The sequence below is a fragment of the Pelophylax lessonae genome (assembly GCF_965119305.1).
Source record: "Pelophylax lessonae genome assembly, chromosome: 9".
Lineage (NCBI taxonomy): Eukaryota > Metazoa > Chordata > Amphibia > Anura > Ranidae > Pelophylax > Pelophylax lessonae.
The window spans coordinates 155,368,424-155,391,458 of NC_138776.1; the positions used below are offsets into that span (position 1 = coordinate 155,368,424).

At 44.8% G+C, this 23,035-nt stretch overlaps 1 protein-coding gene across 2 annotated transcripts in view; it reads left to right on the forward strand.

The window, feature by feature from the left end:
- NDST2 (N-deacetylase and N-sulfotransferase 2) overlaps positions 1-23,035 on the forward strand; it is a 396,550-nt gene that overhangs the window by 329,099 nt on the left and 44,416 nt on the right. For both annotated transcript variants that reach the window (XM_082267466.1, XM_082267467.1), the window contains 4 exons: positions 5,949-6,131; positions 18,669-18,765; positions 18,858-18,981; positions 19,063-19,237. In XM_082267466.1, coding sequence (XP_082123592.1) covers positions 5,949-6,131; positions 18,669-18,765; positions 18,858-18,981; positions 19,063-19,237 — 579 coding nt within the window. The remainder of the gene's footprint in view (positions 1-5,948; positions 6,132-18,668; positions 18,766-18,857; positions 18,982-19,062; positions 19,238-23,035) is intronic.

The following is a 23,035-nucleotide window of genomic DNA, read 5'->3' on the forward strand; positions in this document are numbered from 1 at the left end:
CCTTTTTTGTCGGAGTCGGAGAGGGCCACGCTTGAGGCTCCCCTGACTCTGGAGGAACTACAATGTGCGTCGGTTTATTTTCCCAACTGTAAGGCCCCGGGGGAGGATGGGATACCAATGGAGGTGTATAAGGAGTATGCGGAGGAGACGTTGCCACATCTTTTGGAGGTCTTTTTGGAGGCAAAACAGAATGAAGCTACCACCCTCTATGTGCAGGGCCAATGTTGTCCTTGTTGAAGCCAGGGAAGGATAGTCTGGACCCAGGGTCATACCGTCCGATCTCCCTTTTACAGAGCGACATTAAAATTCTGGCGAAGGCCCTGGCATTGCGGCTTAATCGGGTAGTTGCTTCCATTATCCATGCTGATCAATCAGGTTTTATGCCGCAAATGTCGACTTCCAATAATCTTCGTTGCCTATTTCTGAATCTACAGTCCCCGGCAGATAATGGGAGCAGTAGGGCACTGCTTTCTCTTGACGGGCAAAAAGCGTTTGATAGTGTGGAGTGGGACTACTTGTGGGCAGTTATGACCAGGTTTGGCTTCGGTGAGCATTTTATTTCCTGGGTGCAGCTGCTGTACCAGGCCCCTATGGCCGCTATTAGAGAAGGTGGTAGGGTGTCCCGTAGAGCTGCACGATTAATCGTATGAAAATCGCGATCTCGATTCACCCCTCCTGACGATCTAACCCTGAAATATGCTCGATTCTTTGCATAGCAGAGAGAACAGCTGTGGAAAAAAAAAAAAAAAGCCTCCCGGCAAACGCTATCAGCAAAGTCTCCCAGTAACTATAAACAAAAATGATTACATTGTATCTTTTCCTTCCCTCTGCTAGGGAGAAAGGAAGTTTAACCTCTTAAAGACTGGATCTTTTTCTGACATTTGTTGCTTGCAAGTTAAAATCAGTTTTTTTTGCTAGAAAAGTACTTGGAACCCCCAAACATTTTATATATTTTTTTTAGCAGAGACCCTACAGAATAAAATGGCGATTGTTGTAATATTTTATGTCACACTGTATTTGCGCAGCAGTCTTTCAAACGCAATTAATAGACTTTAATGAATAAAAAAAAAACGTAACACTAAAGTTATCCCAATTTTTTTTTGTTACACAGAGAATCGTGATCTTTATTCCAAGCTAAAAAATCGTGATTCTCATTTTGGCCAGAATCGTGCAGCTCTAGTGTCCCGTCCTTTCTCTCTTTTTAGAGGCACTAGACAGGGGTGCCCCCTGTCCCCTTTAATTTTTGCCTTGGCAATAGAGCCTCTTGCTGCCCTGATCAGGTCAAATCAGAACAGTGGGTTTTCGATACGGCACCTTGGAGGAAAAGATTGTTATACGCTGTCACCACCAAGCTGCTGTTGGGTGATAACGCTGGTTCCCTGACGGAGGCTATGGCGGTTATTACGACCTTCGGCCCTTTTTCGGGCCTGCTTATTAACTGGTCCAAGTCCTCCTTGATGCTCATAGATACCCAGGGTTCCCAGGAGGTGGGGGTGACAGGGATCCCCCTATCCTCTGAGTTCCATTATTTAGGGCTGCAGGTAACTCCACAGCCCTTGGACTATGTACGCCTTAACTTAACCCCCCTCCTCGCCCGATTCAGGGATAAGGTCAAGATCTGGTCTAGGCTGCGCATGTCTCTGGCGGGTAGGGCCAACCTCATAAAAATGATACTTATGCCCCAACTGTTGTATGCCCTTCACAACTCTCCGGTGATAGTCCCCCTGCGATTGTTTCAAATTATCAACTCCATTTTTAGATCTTTTTTTGTGGCTGTCAAAGCATCCCCGAATAAATTTGGAGCACCTTCAGCGACCTAAGGAGCTGGGGGGACTGGCGGTTCCTAATCCCTGGCTGTACTGCTTGGCCTCCCAGCTTTAACATATCGCTCGGGCCATGAGTGAGAAGGGGGAGGGGTCGGTTGCGAGCCTTCTGGCCCACACCGTGGGCCGGGGGGACTTGGCGGCCCACTTGGAATCTTTGCGGCTTGGGAAATCTAGTAAACTATATCCAACCTATGTCCTTATGCAAAAAACCTGGAATAAGGCTCGCCAACTGCAGCAGGTAGTGGGGTATACCGGTTTTAGCCCTATATGGAAGAATGCTAGGTACCCTGAGTTGGCTGTGTTGCTATATGGTGCTAGGCGGTTGGGGTATGGCATCTCTCATATGACCCATATATTCCGCAGTGGAGAGCTCCGGTCTTTTGATACGCTGCGGGAGGCGTTTCATCTAATCTAGTCCATGCATTTCTATTATCTGCAGCATGCCATCAAGGCCCAGGGGGGGGATGATATTTGGGTTCATTCTCCCGCACCGATATTTCACTTTATGTCCACTGTTACTGACTTTAAGGGATCTCTTTCACATTGTTATTCTCTACTGCTGAGTTCCTTCATGGACCGGCATCCCCTCCGTATGGTCCCCCAGTGGGAGAAAGATGTGGGAGCATTTGAGGATGAACAATGGGAAGGAGGCCCTACAGGCTGTGCAGTTGAGCTCTCTGAATGTGGCTCAGAGATTGTCTCAGCTTTACATTTTGTACAGGACTCATTATACACCGGCCCGGCTGTATAGGATAGGTAGGAGAGACTCTCCCACTTGTGGTAGATGCATGAGGAATCATGGGGATTTGCTGCATCTCCTCTGGTGCTGCCCTAAGCTTCATGTTTATTGGAGGGGTGTGCTCACAACGCTTTCAGGGGCCTTCGGGGTTCAGGTGCCGGAGGATCCTAATGTTTGCCTATTGGGTATTCTGAGTGGAGTCCAGGCCCCGGAGCCGGCTCTGCAGGCTATTGGTCGAGCATTATTTTGGGCGAGAAAACGTCTTCTGCGGTACTGGATCTCTCCCAGGGCCCCACTGGTTAAAGAGTGGGTTGCGGCTATGGGGGACACACTCAGACTAGAAAAATACATATATCAACATAGGGGCAGCGCTGGTAAATTTGAACGCTTGTGGGCTCCCTGGCTGGCTGTACCGGGCCTAGCCCCGGTGGACCTGGTACTAAACAATATACTGGCGGGGGTGGGGTGAGGTCTGTTGATCATTGTTTTATGGGCGGTTATCGCCAGTTCTGCCTATGCATGGTTATTTTGTTGAGGGGTGGGGGGCGGCTGGGATGGATCTCGGTTTACTTTTCCTGCTGTTTATGGGGATGTTTGCTGGGAGGTTGTTGTGCTATCGCTGTATGCTCTTGGTGCATTTGTTTATTGCTGACTGTAATGCATATGCTCTGGACTCTGTTTTTGTGTCCTGTTTTGTTCGAATACCTTAATAAAGTTTTTTTTCTTGATATAAAAAAAAAAATCGCAATAAGCGTATTTTGATTGGTTTGCGCAAAGGTTATTGCGTTTACTAACTACGGGAAAGATTTGTAATTTTTATTGCTTTTTTTTTTTTCTTTAACTAGTAATGGCGGCGATCTGCGATTTATTTATTTTTTGTGGGACTACGACATTGCGGCGGACAGATTGGACCCCTGAATGAAATTTTTTACACTTTTGGCAGTACCAGTGACATTACTACAGTAAACAGTGCTATAAATATGCACTGTTACTGTAAAAATTACACTGGCAGGGAAGGGGTTAACTTTACTGGTGATCAAGGGGTTAAGTGTGTCCCTAGGGGCGTGATTCTAACTGTGGAGGGGCGTGGCTTGTGATGTAATCAGAGACATGCGATCCTACATAGCAGGATTGCATAGCCTCTGTGATTACTTTAGTGAGAATGACAAACGGCTGTGTTTACATCAGCCGTCTGTCCTTCTCTCACTGCAGCGGGAGATCGCAAGTGGCCGGCGGGTATCGGAGCCGCCGGTCACACGCACTGACTTCCCAGCCGACGTGCAGGGGCGGGAGCACGGCTCCGGCAGCGCACGATCGCCCCCTAGCTCCTCCCAGGCTAGCGCCGGAACTTTGCTTGGAGCGCCAGACTGCGGCTGTACAACTGTGGCCGGCGGTCGGCAAGCGTTTAATAATGTGGAACACCCTCCTTTTAGTAATTTTTCCTTAAATTGGGCTCACCTGGCAATCTAGTTATCACAGGTGTCTGAGATTGTTTTCAGTGATCAAAAGAGCCCTGAGACACAATGCCATCCATGAGTTAAACTGAAAAACAAAATAGTTAATCTTTGTGACACTTAAATAGAATTTGCATAATAATTTGGAACAGGGTGTAATAATGGAGTGCTGAGTCTAAATAAACTCAGAGAAATGTATTTTAGGGTGAGTAAAAAATCCCATCTTTATTTTTTGTGGTAAAGGGTTGTTTTTATGGAGACATCAGGGTCTATTAGACCATCAGATACAGATTGGGTATGTAAAGTCTCTGATCTGCATCTGAGCTGGCTAATAGCACCTGAGCTGGCTCATAGCACTGACACACCAAAGGTAAGAACATAGAAGTGATCTGTGCCAGGAGTCCTCCCTATGTTGTGCCAGATTGTGCACTCTGTGTCTGACAATGTCGGCTGTCTGTTCATGATTGAGAGTTTGTGATCTTTACCTAAGGGGCCATCTCACTGCTAGCATAGATACTGGCAAGGTAAATGCCTATGCTGGGGGGCAAGATATAGAGAAAAGACCAACAGTGTGCTGGGGTGGGATCACGCTAGATTGGGGGCAGGATACTGCATATGAAAGTGGCACATAGAATTTGGTTCCTTAATGCAAAGTGCCTACTAGAGATTGCAGGAGGTACTGTAGTCTCTGTTGGGTGAGACGGGGATACATTTAACTCCTGCAGAGCGTTGGATCATCAAAACTAGAGAAAGATCAGAACTGTTATATAATGATTTGGAAGTATTGTTTCTGTAAGTAACTTCAGAAGTCTCCTGTGCATGCAGAAATAACAAAATAATGTTATACACAGTCTGTGACTCTCCAGCAGTTATGTCACCATTAAGGCAGTATGTTTCTTCTCTGCCATTGTACAGTTCTTTGGACTGCATAATGGATCTTGAGAATGCAAGTGTTTTACTGTGGTTTTCCAGACATACACCAGCGAGGACCCCATGGAGCTCGCTGAAAAACCATTTTCATGCTACAGTTAGAGCAAGCTGGAGAGAGCTTCAGGAGAATGTGAAAATGAAGTCTGTAATCAAGAGCATAAGAGGAAGGTAATGGCTGTTTGTTTGATTGATGCCTCTTCACACCTCGGGTACACAGATTTCCAGCTACTTTCTCTCCTAGACTTGTTGCTAAAAGTAAACCTATATCTATATACCCACTTAGGAGCTCTCATAGAAGTCTAGGGTGACATTTGTTTTCATGGATTTTTATAGTGTGAGAATGTTTTGTCTTCAATATTTAGTTCAAATGCTGGAATCATGACTACTACACACTGGATGTAATTTATAGATTCATTATCTGATCAAATTTTATTCTCAATATAGCGGTTTTCTCATTGTTGTCTGATTAATGTTATATAGGTGAACTAAAAAGAAAACCCAGATCTGCATGATGGTCTAATAAATGTATGCAACTTTACTGAAATTCTGGAAGTCTCAATTTGTATTCCAACATTTAGAAAAGTGTTTCCATTGCAGAAGGCACCATGTCTTCCATGTCATTCTTATAGCAAATGGTCTAGTTGGAGATGGCTTGGAGATCTGTAGGGGATGCACAAGTAGAGCAGAATGCAGTCTTCCCGTCTCTTCTCTGAAATATTCAACAGGGCACAACGGAGAGGTCATGAAATATTCAATGGTTCTAGCTTTGTAATGTCATGTTAATGTCAAGAAAAGACTGCTTTACATCAAGTGAATGTGAATCCTAACCAGAAAATTGGACCGTGCTCTAAAATCCCACAGCACCTGCAGCACCTTTTCCTGCATACTGTCTTTTATCTCCCTGCAAGACACATTCATAATAGATGTGTGTTTATACAGCCAAGTACTGTGCTTAGGAGAATTAACCTAGATGGCAATCTCTTTGTGTGCATGTTACAGATCAGCATCTTCATGACACATCTCTCGAACTATGGCAATGACCGCCTGGGGCTGTACACGTTTGAAAGCTTGGTGAAGTTTGTGCAGTGCTGGACCAACCTCAGACTACAGACTCTGCCACCTGTCCAATTGGCTAAGAAGTACTTTGAGATTTTCCCACAAGAGAAGAACCCACTGTGGCAGGTAGGTGCAAATATTCCTTTATGTAACACTCCTGTGGCCTTGAGAGCAAAACACTCAGAAGTGTCATGATTACATAAGATTTTATATCTGCTGCATTTCAAAGGTCACAGAAGACCTTTCCTTGTATAGAGAGGAACACAGTGCAAGAAGCTGCTAAGCTTATATTGCACAGTCAGTCCTCATTTTCATGACTATTGGCATATAACCAAACACCGCCGGATGTTTTTCTCTTTCATTCATTGACGGACACAGCTCTTGATTCTTCTTAACCATTGGGTTATACTGCCTCCTACAGGAGTGGGACGCGGCAGGAAAAAGCTTGACTACGCCTATGGGCAGTCCCAGTGCGTATACACCCACTATCTGCTATAGGCACTCAGTTTTTTTTTTCTGCCTAGTCAGGAGTAGGGACCTAGTTCCTTGCGGAGATCTCTGGTCCTGGTGATTTTTTTTCTTTTTAAATGGAATTTTTTACCTATCTTTATTTTGTTCCTGTGAGAATCCACAATCAATTCCTGGACTGGGCGACAGACTGGATAATCTAGATCCAGAGGGTCCCCTCAGTCTGGCCAGCGATCAAAGCTCCGCGCTAGGTTGGCCACAACATAGCCCCACTGGATGGGCTGGCCTGTGAGTTAAATGTCTCGCAAGGACGCATACAACCTGGCTTCAGCTTGAGTTGCAGTGCTTCTCCTGGCCGACAGCACCCACATTACGATGGAGCTGTGGTCTGTCCAGGAGTGGTGCCCACCCTGTTCCTTGTATGGTAAGTAGCTGTCCCCCCTCTACTCCTGGAGGGTTTTGGGGTGAACATAGGCCCCTCCCTGGGACGGTGGGACCCTCTCCTTCCCCCCCAGCCCCTCTAAAATGTCAGTGGCCACTGTGGATCTTTCAGCCCCTCTACCCCTTTCTTCCTGGGTGAGGTTGTGAGCTGGCTGTTGCCAAATGCTCTTAAGGGGGGCTGGTTGGAGTTGCTGCTGACTGGGTCTTTCCTGGTGCGCAACGGGGGGGTTGAGCAGGGTTTCCTGCCACCCTGGGGTGTGGGGACTGGGGCAGGGATGTCCTCTGGGCTCCCTGCGGCAGTTGTTGGGCTGGGGGAGAGGATAGTTTAGCATCCGTGGGTTCGTGCCTCACGCAGCCGGATCAGATAAAAAATTTAGGCCGCGGCTTTGTGGCCTACTAGTCGGAAACAAAGTGAGGAGGCCCCTGTGAGGGTGGCTCTGCTGTGGCTCGCGTCCAAGCGGCTGTGTGCCCACGAGAATTTAGGCTGCGGCCTACTAGACCATGCGGCTGAGTCCGGCACCTCAGTTGGGGGAGCGGCTCCAGTGCGTTTGATTGAAGCCCCCACTCTTCCTTTGGGCATCTGCCGGGCTGGGATCCGTGCACTTGCAGCTGGGCCTCCACAAAAATTTAGGCCGCAGCTTGCTAGGCCATGTGGTCAGTTGGCTCCTCCCTTGGAATGGGTGGCCTTCATTTTTAAATGACAGCCTTGCCACCATTAGTGTGTGGGACACCTGCCCCTTTTAACGCTGCTGGACCATCAGAGTACACTGCCTGCGCGTCCGCACCACAGCAGGTGGCCTCCTTTTAAGAGGCTATTTCCTATTATGCCCTCTATGGAGGGCTCATAGGGCGGCCCCCTTATTTTTTTTTTGCGGGGTCCAGTAGGTCGGCCCTTGATCGGCGTCCCTTTTGTCGGATTGCAGTTGGCGGCCTCCCCTGATTACGTTTTCAGGGTGAGCTTAGTATATAGTGACCCTATTAGATCTGCGTCCACGCATCCTGAGTGCTCAGATAGTGATGATGATTCCTCCGCTCCTCTAGCCGCGCATGAAAAGGTGGATTCACTATATTTGTGTCAGTGCGTGACATTTTAAAAATGGAGGTTGCGGCTGATGTGTTGGAGGCGCTGGTCCCTTTTGGCACCCACATGCCCTCCAAAGCGGCGAGGGTGTTCCCTTTTCATCTTACTTTGACAACATTGTCACAAAACAGTGGGGTTGTCCAAAACGCAGTGGTCCCTAAGCGCTTTTTGCTTTCTGTGCCCTTATAAAGATTAACTGCATTAAAGGTGGATGGTCCCACCTGTAGTGGACTCATTGGTTTCCAAGTGGAATAAAGCTAACTTCCAGTTGATGAGTCCCAGGCCTTTAAAAATCCAGCTGATAGGAGGGCGGAGGCTCTAGCCCACCATATGTGCACTGTGGCTTGTTTTGGCACTTAGGCCGGTATTTACTATTGCCCTGGTGTAACAAGTTCTGTCCAAGTGGGCTAAACTTTTACACCGGACCCATGAGGGGAAACCGCTTCCCCCTGTCCTGCGGATCAGTTGGTCCAAGGGCTACATTTTATCTGTGATGCCTCTTTGGATGCGGCTCCTTTCATTTCTAGGCAGTCTGTATCGGCAGCGGTCCTTCGGCGTATTATCTGGCTGAAATACTGGTCTGCAGACCAGACTTCTAAGAAAGCCTTATCTGATCTCCCCCTTGTAGGGGATTGCCTGTGTGGAGCTTCCTTGGATGACATAGTTAAGGGTCTCACAGGGGGGAAGAGTACTCTTCTTCCGCAGGCTGCCAAGGGCAAGAAGGCGTGGGCCATTCTCCTTGGGTCCGAAGAGGTTTTTCGCCCCCCCCCCCCCCCCCAGGGTCTCAAGCCAAGGGATCAAAAGTCAGGGCCTCCACCGGAGGTTCCAAGAGGACCTGGTCTGGCAAGCCATGACCTGTGGACAAGGCTCCCTCTGCATGAAGGGGCGCCCTCACACGCCTTAGTACCACTAGGTCACACCTCATACGGGCAACATACCGGACTTCTTGGAAAGTGTTGGAGTGAGACCAGGACTGGAACCTCCCGGCAGAGGTGGAAGAAGGGTAAGATATCCCTAGACACCCTACACCGACTACCTTGAACTGCATACCATACTGTGGCAAGTAATTAGTGTTCACATACATGACACCACCACCTGACCATCAAGAACATACACCCAACCTTTGGGAACTTGACCCCCTGCTATATCACCAGGAAGATATGCGGCTGATGGCTTCCAGACTTTGACTAGCAATTGACTGGCTATCTTACACTCAAGCCTTGACCGTCTATCCCTGGTGGAATTCCGTGCTTTGAGAAAAGCAAAAGTGCTGACATCAAATGAGTCTATATCAGCTACCATGGTGACCCCTTTCTTCACATATTTCTTGATCATGATTCTTAATTTGGAGAGATTTCCTTGAAAGAAGGGGTACCCTTGAATTGGAATACTTTGAAAGTCTCCAGAAAGAACTGTGTAGAGTGTGAATATTAATCTGCAGAATGCAAGTGAGAGTGTGAATGGGGCCCTTTTTATGTGCTCACCTAGACAACGTTGTCTGTGTGTTTTTCCACTGGGTGTCTGGGTGGTATTTTTTACAACCATTTTTGTAATCTATATCTTTTGTCAGTACCTCAATTAACTTATTGCGTTTTACACAGTTTATGGTTCTCTGTTACAACTATTCTTTCTGAGTACCCCCCACCGGGGGGACCTCATGGGCGGTTTTTCTTGTATGGTTTCTGACTTGAGCTTGGTTGTGGAGGTACCCAGTCCAGTTGGACGAAGCGGTGAAATGCTTTTTTAGTACTACCAATCCCCTTATGTATTAGGGTATGAATGGGCAGAGGACTCCATGTTCTTTTATTCCCTATTGTATTAGGGGTCAGGTTCCTCCTTTCCCTGTCAGGAGCACTCTACTCGGGCGCTTAATGTTTCCTGGGCTTCCATCGTCAAGCGTCAGTGACGCATGTTTGCAAGGCGGCCACCTGGTCGTCTGTGCACACTTTTACCAACATTATTTAAAGTAGATGTATTGGCATCTGCAGTTGCTTCTTTTGGCCACAAGGTTTTGCTGGCTTTTGCTTGGAGGACCTGGTCCTCCTTGAGGGTGTATTGTATTTTTCAGGTGAGCTCTAGTTGTTTATGATTGAGCTCCATGTTACTTGGTTGGCTATGGTTAGCCTTGGGAATTTTTGTCTGCTTTTTTCTTATTCCTCATGTTTAACACTGCCTTAGGACATCCCAATGGTTAAGATGAATCAGGAGCTGTGTCTGTCAATGAATGAAAGAGAAAATGGGATTTTTGACTTACTGTAAAATCCATTTCTCTAAAGATTGACCGAAACAGCACCCACCCCTCTATGGATTAGGCTTACTTCTGACACTGCTTGTAACAAAACTGAGTGCCTAAAGCTGAGAGTGGGAGTATACCCCCTGGAACTGCTTATAGGCGTACTCAAGCTTTTTCCTGCCTAGTGTCCTACTCCTGTAGGGGGCAGCATAACCCAATGGTTTAGAAGAATCAGGAGCGTTGTCCATCAATGTACATCAGAGAAAAGGATTTTACGGTAAGTCAAATAACCCTTTTTTTTTTCTGTTTTTTTTTTTTTTAATAAAAGGAAAAGCCTACTATGCGCACCTCTCTGAAATTCGTTTTACTGTGTTAGTGTTTGGTTTTTATGATTTTTAGATCTTGCCTCAGAGCAGACACAATTTGCCCAATATTACTTACAGCTAGCCAGAAGATTTCCTTTCTGTGTTCTGTATGGCTATGTCCATGTGTATTTAATGTTTTTCCTAATGCATTATAGAAGAAATTAATAGATGGAAGAAATTAATAGCTTCAATTCATAAGCTTTAAGTAGCTTAATTTTAAGGGGTTAGATGTGTTTTTAGTGAAACTAAATGTAGGCTTTTGTTATTTAAATGCTACTAAAGTTTCCATGCTCTACTAAGGTTTCAGCTGGATTAGGGACTGAGGAAGTTAAAGATGAATAGGAGCAGAAAGTGGGGACAGTCAGATGGCCATGCTATAACCACCAACTATTTTTACCCATCCATTGAATGCCAACATCCCAAAATAGTCTGAATCATAAACTAGGAAGGTTTGGATGGGACTTTAGAGGCATTTCATAGAACAATTCATAAAAAAAGTTATTTTATTTAAACCTACTCAAAAAATGTATATTAAACTATGTTCTGTACTTCCAACCGGCATATAGTGTACATTCCGTAATTAACATTTATAGGGTACATTTCTCCTTATCTTAACGCGTTTCAAAGTTTTCTTCCTCAGGGAAACTGAGAATTTGTAGAGGCTAAAAAAATGAGCAAAAACAATATTACAAAGGGTTTTACCATCTACAATAAATACCACAATATAAATAAATATATATATATATATGGGTAGACCTAATGATATGCAATAGATGTTCAGTGCAAAGACAAACTGGTGAAGCGCCAAAGATACATCAATAAACAGACAAGCATAAAGTCCATGTAAAGGTGGTCATCCGTCTATTATTCATCATAATATTTACTTGGAACATTTGTAAGTTTTATTTCACTTTAAATAAATGTGTATGAACGGAGAGCACTAGATGTCCTTTAATTTAAATGCATGGAGGAATCATCGTCTGGGACGTGCATAGATCGGTCAAAAAAGGATCAATACCCCCAATTGTGGGAATGCGTGGATGGACCCTATGGATCACATTTAGGAGGTGATCAGATAGTGGAGGTCAAAGTGAAGAGGCTGGATGCACTGTGCCACTTGCATGTCTCCTGAGCACTTTATCACACAGCGGCTTATCTTTGTGGATGGATGACCACCTTTTCATGGACTTATGCTTGTCTGTTTATTGATTTATCATTTGCACTGCACTATTTTGATTTCTACAGGTAGACCTACCTCTGATATATTAAGTTGCCATTTAAAAAAAGTTGCTCACAAAAGGGGTTTCTCTTTCGTTCGACGGACACGTTTCATAAATCATAACTACTGGGTTTTATTGCCTCCCCTGGGAGTAGGACTACGCAGAGCAAAAAAAAAACCTATCTACCATCCTCAGCTTGGTATATAAACCCCTCTCTCTGCTCTGCGTAATCAGTTTTAATCTGTCTAATCAGGAGTAAGGACCTAGGCTCCTGGCTGGGATCTCTGGTCCTAGCAATTTTTTTCTCCTTCCTTACATCTATTTGGTTTTTTTCCTCTCTGGAGATCTACAATCCAACTGCCGGGCTGGGCAATCTAGATCCAGTTGCCCCCCCCCCCTCCCCAGCCCAGCCAGCGTGTGCAGACTGCAGGTACGCGCTAGGTCGGCCTCGATATAGCCTCATGGACAGAGGCTGGCCCAAGAGTTAAGCGCCTTGCAGGGTCGCATACGACCTAGCTTGGGTCTGAGTTGCAGCGGTCCCTTGGCCGACAGCTCCCCTTCTTCGGTGGCAAGGATTCTGTCTGGAGCGTTACCCGCACCATGGAAGGGTAAGTACAGTCCCCCCCTCTCCCCTTTTGGCGTGTTTTTTTTTTTTTTTTTGGGGTGGAAGCGGGTAACCTCCAGGGACAGTCAGACCTGCCTTCAGGTTCCCTCCTCCCATCTTTAAAAATCCCTCAGTGAGCTGGGCTTCCCCCACTCCCTTTCCTTCATGTCTGGACCTGGAGTCTGGTAGGGGTCCCAGGGCTGAGGATGCAGTGGGGACCCCTGAGGGTCTCTTGTACTGTCCCCACTCTGTAAGAGTCCTGGGATAGTGTGTCATGCCCTGGTAGTCTGGAGGGGTCCCAGTGTAGGAGACCCCTAGGTGCATGCCCCACTGTTTGCAGTGTGGGTATAGTGCAGGGGGGTCCCAGTGCAGAGTGTGCAGCGGAGTCTCCCCTAACGTGTGTCCTACCTTCAGAAGGGGGTCCCCTAGCAGAGGGTGCAGTGTTGCTGAGGGCACAGGGAAGATCCTGGCAGCATGCTGTAGCTGATGGCCATTTCCCCTGTCTGGCTGGTCTCCAGTTGGCGGCCATGTTTGTGAAGCTCGATCATGTCACGGGGGGCCATTTTCCCTTAGTCTGGCTGCTCTCTGGTTGGTGGCCATGTTTGTGTAGCCTGATGTCATGGGGGCCATTTTCTCTTAGTCTGGGAGACGTTGGAGACGACCGAAGCCTCGTGGGGATGCCGAAGCTCTTCCTCTGTTTCCTCTTACTGTGCCTGGGACATATGAACAGGAATAGCGTCCATAGTGATAATGGGTCTGAATTCTCTGAGCTCCTCCGATTGGTTGGGTGAGTCCTTGGGGGTCCCTGTTATCTCTCTCTCTCTCTCTCTCTGCTGATAGGTACCCTGAGCCCCGGGGGGGGGGGGGGGATCCTTTAGTGGTGCCAAAATATAGTTTTTGTACTGCAAGGTCTTCCTTTCCTTATGGAGCCTTAGGGTCACATCTCCCCCACTGACCGCTAATGGAGGTGGCAGGTCCCTCTGAACCCCAGCTTCCCATGGTTGCACTGACGGTGATCCTGCAGTTCTCAGTGTTCCAAGCTGAAGTGGCGTGTGGGCAAACGCCCAGGAGGAATTGTCCCCCACCTTTCCCTGCTCAGTCTGTCTCATCTGATTCTGAGCTTGATGCGGCCCATCCAGGGGGGGGCCTAATATCACACCCCTAGATCCATCTGATAGTAAGGATGATTCCTCCATGGTCGCATCAGCAAATTAAAAACCGCTGGTAGACGCTCTTATCACTGAAGTCCGTGAGACTTAGAAAATGGAGGATGCGGCTGATGTTGCCACGGATGTGGCTGTGTAGTTTGGTATGCATAAGTCACCTCACACTCCAAAGGTGTTTCCTTATGTGCCTTATTTTGACAGGTTTTCCTGTAAGGAATGGGAACAACCAAAATTACCCTTTGTGGTCCCCAAACATTTTGCTGTATGCTACCCTTTTGAGGAGTCACTTTTAAAAAAGTGGACTAGTCCACCAGTGGTAGACCCTCCTGTTTCCAGGCTGAACAAAGCTACCATGATCCCAGTAGTGGAATTCACATCCTTTAACGACCCAGCTGACAGGAAAGCGGAGGCTGTGCCATGCAGCATGTTTACTATGGCTTGTTCGACATTGCTGCTAGTCTTTGCCTCAGCCCTGGTGTCTCAGACCCTAACTGAATGGGCCAAGCTTTTGCGCCAGGGCCTGGGGGGTGAGCAGGTCCCTGGTGCGTTTGTTGATTTAACAGGCCAGTTGCTCCATGGGCTGTAGTTTATTTGTGATCCTACTTTGAATACAGCTCCTGTGCTGTCCAAACTTTCTGTTTCAGTGGTGGTGATAGTGCGTGCTGTGGCTTAAGAATTGGTCCGCAGACCAAGCCTCTAAGAAAGCCCTCCTTGATCTGCCCTTTCGAGGTAATCGCCTTTTTGGGGCTACCCTGGATGACACCAAGGGTATTACGGGGGGAATAGTACCTTCCCGCCATAGTCTAGGAAAGGGAAGGAGCCCTCAGCACATAGAAAATTATTTAGTAGTCCATAGGGATAAAGTGATTCTTCATCCCTGTCCATTTCTGCACAAGGTGGTCTCTGACTTCCATTTGAATGAGGACATTGTGTTGCCTGTCTTGTGTCCCAAGCCGGCTCATCCCAAGGAATTTGCTTTGCATACCTTGGATGTGGTTCGTGCGATTCAAGTGTATCTGGCAGCTACGAAGTCCTGTCAGAGGTCAGACTTGCTTTTTGTGGTTATGGACGGACCATGAAAAGGGCTGGCCGCTTCTTCGGCTTCTCCAAATGGATCAGACAGACGGTGACTCAGGCCAATTCCATTAAAGGTCAGGTTCCACCTTTCCCTGTCACGGCGCTGAGTGCTTCTTGGGCCTTCCGTCATCAGACATCAATATCGCAAGTTTTCAAGGTGGCCACTTGGTCGTTGGTGCATGCCTTCACAAAATTCTATAGGGTACACTACCGATAAAAAGTTTGGGGTCACTTAGAAATGTCCTTATTTTTTAAAGAAATGCACAGTTTTTTTCAATTAAGATAACATTAAAATAATCAGAAATACAGTCTAGACATTGTTAATGTGGTAAATGACTATTCTCGCTGGAAACGGCTGATTTTTAACTACTTGGCGTCCACGCTATAGCCAAATGACGGCTACTGCGCGGACCTTAATTCCCGGGACAATGACGTCCTCTCGGCAACGAGCGGCCTTCAATCTCAATGCGGAGCGCGCCCGGCTCACTCTGTGATCAGCGAGTCCATGAGACTGGCCTGATCTGAGTTCGGGGGCGATCCCGCCCCCTTACCATGTGATCCAATGACAGCTGATCATGTAAAGTAAACAGCAGCCGGAAATCAGCAGTGCCCACCAATGCCCTCTACCAGTGTCACTTATAAGTGCCCCATCATAAGTGTCCCCTACCAGTGCATATCATTGCCCATGAGTGCCACCTATTAGTGCCCATGAGTGCCGCCTTTTAGTGCCCTTCAGCGCCAGCTACCAGTGCCCATCAGTGCTGCCTTATCAGTGCCCAATAGTGCAGCTCACCAGTGCCCATCAGGGCCAATAAGTGCCGCCTGATCAGCACACATCAATGAAGGAGAAAAATTACCGGTTTCCAAAATTTTATAACAAACTATATAAACAGTTTTTTGTTTTTTCAAAATTTTCGGTCTTTTTTTGTTCTGCAAAAAAAAACCCCAGTAGTGATTAAATACCACCAAAAGAAAGCTCTATTTGTTTGAAAAAAAAAAAAAAAAATTTCATTTGGGTACAGTGTTGCATGACCGTGCAATTGTCATTCAAAGTGTTACAGCGCTGACAGCTGAAAATTTTCCTGGGCAGGAGGGGGGTTTAAGTGCCCAGTAGGCAAGTGGTTAATGGAATATCTACATAGATAGGTGTGCAGAGGCCCATTTCCAGCAACCATCACTCCTGTGTTCTAATGGTACATTGTGTTAGCCAATCTTGTTAAAAGGCTAATTGATTATTACAAAACCCTTGTGCAATTATGTTTGCATAGCTGAAAACTGTTGTGCTAAATATAGAAGCTATAAACCTGGCCTTCCTTTGAGCTAGTTGAGTATCTGGAGCATCACCATTTGTGGGTTCGATTATACTCTCAAAATGGCCAGAAAAAGAGAACTTTGTTCTGAAACTCGACAGTCTTTTTTTGTTCTGAGAAATGAAGGCTATTCCATGCGAGAAATTGCCAAGACACTGAAGATTTCCTACAACTGCGTGTACTACTCCCTTCAGAGAACAGCAAAAATGGACGCTAACAGGAATAGAAAGAGAAGGGAGGCCCCAGTGCACAACTAAGCAAGAGGACAAGCATAGGCGTGCGCAGGGGGTGTGCCAGGTGTGCCTGGGCACACCCTAATCACTCTGTGGCACCGACTCACTCGCTGTGTTCATTCACATACTGAAGAATAGGAAACTCAGTTTATTATGCTTCAGTGTGTTTAAGCTTTGGAGTGCACACCCTAATGCAAAAGGCTGCGCACACCTATGAGGACAAGTACATTAGAGTCTCTAGTTTAAGAAATAGACTCACAGGTCCTCAACTGGCAGCTTCATTAAATGATGCCCGCAAAACACCAGTCTCAACGTCCACAGTGAAGAGGCGTCTCAGGGATGATGGCCTTCTAGGCAGATTGGCAAAGAAAAAGCCATATCTGAGACTGGCCAATAAAAGGAAAAGATTAAGATGGGCAAAAAAAACAGACACTGGACAGAGGAAGACTGGAAAGTGTTAGGACAGACGAATCTAAGTTTGAGGTGTTTAAATCACACAGAAGAACTGTAAAATGCAGAACAAGTGAACAGATGCTGGAGGAGTGCCAGACGCCATCTGTCAAGCATGGTGGTGGTAAAGTGATGGTCTGGGGCTGCTTTGGTACTGGTAAAGTGGGAGATATGTACAAGGTAAAAGGGATTTTGAATAAGGAAGGCTATTACTCCATTTTGCAACGCTATGCCATACCTTTGAGTTTTCATGGAAAACATGAAATTGTCTGGGTGAGCCCAAGCTTTGGAATGGTAGTGTAGATACTTTGGCATCTGAGGATGCTTCTTTTGACTGCAATGTTTTGCATGCTACTGTTTGTGGGGCTGTTCCTCTTGAGGGGTGTTTTTCTTAAAACTTTTTTTTTTTTCAGACTGGGCTTCTGTGACCCAGTTAAGGCTCCTGGGTCTTGGTTAAGGGCACTTATGTTCAGCCTTGGGTTATTTCCCCACCCCTCATTTTCCTTTCGGCACCGCTGCTCCATCGAACGAAAGAAAATGGGATTTTTGTACTTACCGTAAAATCCATTTCTCTCGGTTCAACGGACACAGCACCCACCCCTCTATGGAGTTATTATACTTCTAATGCTACTAAACTGATTACCTCGGGCAGAGAGGGGGGGGGTTATATACCAAGCTGAGGATGGCCCATGGGGGTAGCCAGGTGTTTTTTGTTCTTCTTAGTCCTACTCCTGGAGGAGGCAATATAGCCCAGTAGTTATTATTTATTGAGCACTGTGTCCATCAAACTCAGAGAAATGGATTTAAGTACGTACGAAAATACAATTTTTTTTTAATACAAATCCTACCATGTCTCTTCCAGGGACATAACTCGAGAAGCGCCAAAGCTGAAAAAAAATAACAAAAATGTGTGTGTGTGTATATATGTATGCGTGTGTGTGTGTGTGTGTGTGTGTGTGTGTGTGTGTGTATGTATGTATGTATGTATGTATATATATATATATATATATATATGTATATATATATTCCTTTTTAACTTGGTTAGAACTATCTAAATTGGCCTATATCAGACCCACACGCCACTCTCTACTTACCACCAACAACTATTCCCACTACTGTCCAGCGAGCAATCCAAGAGGGTTTTTTTAATATCATTATCATTCTAACTGATTTAATAATGCCTCCCCAGCATATAAATATCATACAAGTGTGGATTATTGGCAACCGTTCCCTCATTCCCTGTCAAAAGGGTAAACAAACAAGGAGCCCATATCGTCAGACTCCCGCATGTGTCGTCATGTACAGCGGCACCAGTGCAGTAATTACCCTCCAGGTGAGAATCCATCAGCACCATTTTGGTGTAAGGCTTGGGAAAGGTAATCAGCACCAGGAGGGAAAGGGGTGCTTTAAGGGGATAAAGGAAGCCAGACCAAACCCACAAAGTAACCAAAGATCCCGGGCCGGCATACCAAGCACCCCTACGTGCGCTGGGTGACGGAGGTCAGCCACTGTACTCAACTTTTTGAACAATCGCAGATACACTGCTAAAGAATGTTTAACATTATTTATTAAATTCAAACTAACTAAAAAAATAAACCATAACAAAATATGTAGATTTATAACATGGGATGTGTGCTACACGGATTAATAAATATAATTACATAAAATTATTCAACACATCTAAACATTTATAAATGAGACCATGTACAATCCACCTCATCTCTACCTGTAACAAACGTTTACCCCAATCGCTACCATGAAGGTCCCAATGTACCTTTTCAAATGCCATAAATGACACTGAAGGTACAGTCAGAAGGCCTCTGGGGAAAACGTACTTGAGCATGTTGATCTGAGCAAGAGAACACTCCATTTGGGGCATATACTAAATGATGATCAACCATAAGGATTCTTAAAACCCAGATTTACCATTATTACAGACAACCCCTCAATTGAATGTAATGTGTCCAGATTCATGCTCCCTAGAATGTTTGAATTTTTTTTTCTCCCCCATATAGAACCCTTGTGATGACAAGAGACATAAGGACATCTGGTCTAAGGAAAAGACTTGTGATAGGCTCCCTAAGTTCCTTGTTGTCGGACCCCAAAAGACAGGTACATCTCGTGATGATTTCCATATAACGTACCAGGGTGACTGGAGATGACTGACCTCTCCTCACTGCCATATATTTGGGTCATTCCAACAGGTACAACTGCACTATACACCTTCCTCACCATGCACCCTGCTGTCACCAGCAACTTCCAGAGCCCGGTTACTTTTGAAGAGATCCAGTTTTTTAATGGACAGAACTACCACAAGGGCATTGATTGGTAATTATTCTTGTTGTACAAATACTGTGTTTTGGGGAAAAGTAGTATGCATTTCTTTAAGTGTTTCTTCTATCCCCTTAGGTACATGGATTTCTTCCCTATACCTTCCAATGCCAGCACAGATTTCATGTTTGAGAAAAGTGCCAATTATTTTGACACAGAAGTGGTACCAAAACGGGCAGCAGCTCTCCTACCCAGAGCCAAAATTATTGCCATCCTGATCAGTCCTGTTGATCGTGCCTATTCCTGGTACCAGGTAAGTGACTAGTGAAAGCCATAATTCTCATTCCCAATATCACTGAAGTCTCGTGATGTTAAACTACATAATTAGGCTGATTAATTACAGGTATAGACATTCTAGAAAAGATAAACATTTACTAATGAACAATACAAAATGGGGTGTAGACAAAAGTGGGCTTTTTAACACATCTGACCCAATTTACAATAGCCAAGCAAATATAGCAATTCTCCGGTTTCCTCCAGTACTATTAAAGCTGTATTTGCATTATCAGATTCCCTTCTCTTTTCTATTATTAAAGTGATTTGTAAACATAGGGTTCTCTTGATACTTCATTAAAGGCACGTGCTTTATTGAAATTATGATTATTGCAGCCTGCTTTGGATCAGTCAGTTATGTGACACCAGAGATTTTTAGACTTTTAGTAAAGTCTATAAGGCTCCAAGATCACATTCTACCACTGTATTCATTATAGAGGTCAGGTTAACTTTTATATGGATCTGTAACTCTGTGATGCCCATGACATTGTCATACGACCATTTACACACACAGAGTAAAGTTAACAGGTGACAACATATCTTCAGAATGTGGAAAGTAGCTGGAACACAAGAACATGCAGAACAAGAGAACATTCAGATAAAGCATTGGGTTTGGTAAAAATGCCCAGAAGTGTTAGGTCACATTGAAAATATGTGGGGTAAATACAAATGTGCTTTACATAGTCACATCAACTACCTCAATCCAAAGCAAAAAACGAACGCTGGAAAATAAAGTGGATCAGGATTTCCCTATCTGAATCCTGGCATGAAAGTGGAAGTGTGTCATGTAGGTACAATAAACGGGTTTTTAGTCATAACTTTAGAACTGCAAAACTGATGGTGTAAGGCATAAGAGAAAATGGGTCAACACTAGAGAAGACCTCCTAAGCTGTATAAGAAATAATGAGAGGTGCTGAATAATAGAAATTGGGTCTGTTTTTGATAAAGTGTGAAGCGATGTGAACCTGTGTTCACTTCAAACATCCAATCTTTTTCGGTAACCTTCAGTAGCTCATTTCAACCTTAAGTATATCAGATCCATTATGTGCAAAATTCTGCTTGTTACATCTCACCTGCCTTACACTGCTTAGGATAGCTTTTGGTAGGTATTGATAAGTCCTAATAATGGAGGAAGTCTATCAAACCTTCATGATCACATGGTGGCTATAATTGCAGCCCTTGGTTTCTCAGGTGTATTATCTGATCGGGGGGGGGGGGCGGTGGATTAAAGATTGCTTAGCCATGGGATGAGAATGTTCTCTGCACCTTCATGGTCATTACAGAAGAGTTAGAGTAATATAGGATTTCGTTTATGATCTAATCAATGAACAAATAAGAGGGCAAATGATTACTAGTGCACAACTGCCATGGCCGATGTCATGCAGCATCTTGTCTGGATTTTCTTATCCTCTATTTGCTTCCTGTGGTTTAGTGTCCATTTGTTTAATACATTTAATAGAATGATCCTTAAAGGTTAATAGTTTAGTGGCGTTGCGATTGTGGGCATGCTGTCATGATTAGCCAGGCTGAGCAGAGTTTGCGGCTGCAGTTAAAAAGCTCATTATTGCCAAATAAACAAGATCAGAAAACTGAAATGGTCTACAGAGGTTTCCTTATTGATTTGACTATTCAGGGTCACTTCTGCTAAAAGTTTGGTTTAGTTAGTGCATTATAAAATTATTTGTATTGTGTGACAGATTTATTTAGTTTTTATATGTGTAATGTTTGAAATCCCACGACTCCCTGACTGTCGTTTTTTTTTACATTGTGAGCCCTCCAATATCTGTGCAGAAGTCCGGACCACAGCTTGCCATTCTCCCCCTTTGACTGCTTCATAAGTTTGTTAGGTCATCTATCCAGGGAGAACTGTCAGATTATATTGTCCACACTGTACTGCTATGTGCAAACTACAAAGGGGGATGTAGGAAGGGCTGGGAGTACTGGGTAACCAATAAGTAAAAGAATTTCAATGACAGGCAATTGTAGGTATTGGTAAGTGAACACCAAATGTGTATTTCTTCTTGTAAATACCAGAGTAACAAATAGCTTCATACAATACTTATTGAATTTTTTTTATGTCACTTGATATTTGCCATTGGCATTATCAAATGCCAATTTTTATTGCGTTTTTTTAGTACAATATAAAATATGTTCCTTTTGAATAAACCAATACCAAACATGTCATGAATAAAAATTGAGCATGCTTGTGAAATGGCAAAAGGCTGCAGTACCTAAACTTGCCCATAGGTGATGCTGTAAAAGCATTTACAGGTTATCAGTTTAGAGTTAAAACATGAGCTCTGGCACTATAATTATTGTTCTCACTGACATTTGTGGCAAAACCACACATGTGATGCAGTCACTGTTTCAATGTTTACAGGGGTGCTTTTAATATATATTTTTTCTTTTGTTATGTAAAATTGTGTACACTTAATTTTTTTAAATTTAACTCTGTTATCACAAGGGGTAAATAAGCCCCCAATAGTTCTGGGTAGTGATGTGTACTGAGACATCAGTAGAAACCTTATCCTTTCTCTGTCCTTAAGGGCCATTGATTAAACACAGAATGTGTTTGATCATCTGATGTACTTGCACGGGAACAGCAGCAGTAAAATCCTCGTCGCTTCTGGCTTCATTCGTCATAAAGGAGATCTGGGAACGGCTTACCATGGAGGGGGAACCCTCCCAAGTGCTGCAAAAGTAATCGGGTGGCTGTAAAGCCATGATCCTAGTATAACAGCTTGCTGCCGAGGCTGTAAAAATTGTACTCTGGGCAGCAAGATGTTAATTGCTCGCCTGTTTGTATCGGTTTGTTATAGATCTAATTACTGTTTAGCTCTCACCCGTAGAGCACTAGACTGAGACCCAGCAATTGTGGGATATGTCGTTTCTTAACAAAAAGTGTTGGTTCTCAAACTCAGTTCATACATTAACCTTTTCATAACATAAAAATAGTGCAGCACAAATCCTAAATCAGTCACAGATGAAAAGAGTCCATTCATAAAGTAGTAAACCCTAAAAATCCCTCTCAGAGAGTCTATCAATAGTAGCTGGAGTCCCCAATGGGTGCTGGAAAAAAAATCCACTGGAGGTGACAATCCCTTTACTAGAAAGCACACCTCATTTAAAGACCCCTGTATTACCAGTGGGTCAGACAGGCTTAAATCAAATCAAAAGCATCTTCTGAATCATCCACTTGTCATCAACGGTATAATGAGCCTTGAGTATATGAGATGAGAACCTCTGTAACCCCGATGGGTTAACCGCACACCAGACAGTCAAACAATGAGAGGGAAGAGATCTAAGTGCATACCATTTAAAAACTAAGATTTATTGCTTAGTAATACACTTACATATAGTGGATCAAGTTCCAGCATATAAAAAGTGGATGGTGCAGAGAACAGCCGAAGCCTCCAGTCAGTGCCAGAGCCATTCGGCAAGCGAGACAGCAGCAGGTGATGTCAGAATCGTAAGCTCCACCTCCCGTACACGTTGCGTCCTATGGGACTTCGTCAGCGGGGGTGGAGCCAACCAGTCACCCATACTTATCAAAAACAAAGCCGCTGCCATAAAGACCACAATGGGTCAGGCAAAATGCAACTAAGAGACGGGCCTAAAAGACTAACATCTAGTGACCAAGAATCGGTACTAAACAGACACTGAGCCAGTGCCCAATAAATTACCCCAAACAGAGGCAAAAGTTTTCGGAGTATCCAAAAGACAAGAATACCTTCTGTTATTGTGGCCACAAATATAAAATATAATAAAGAACCCTAAA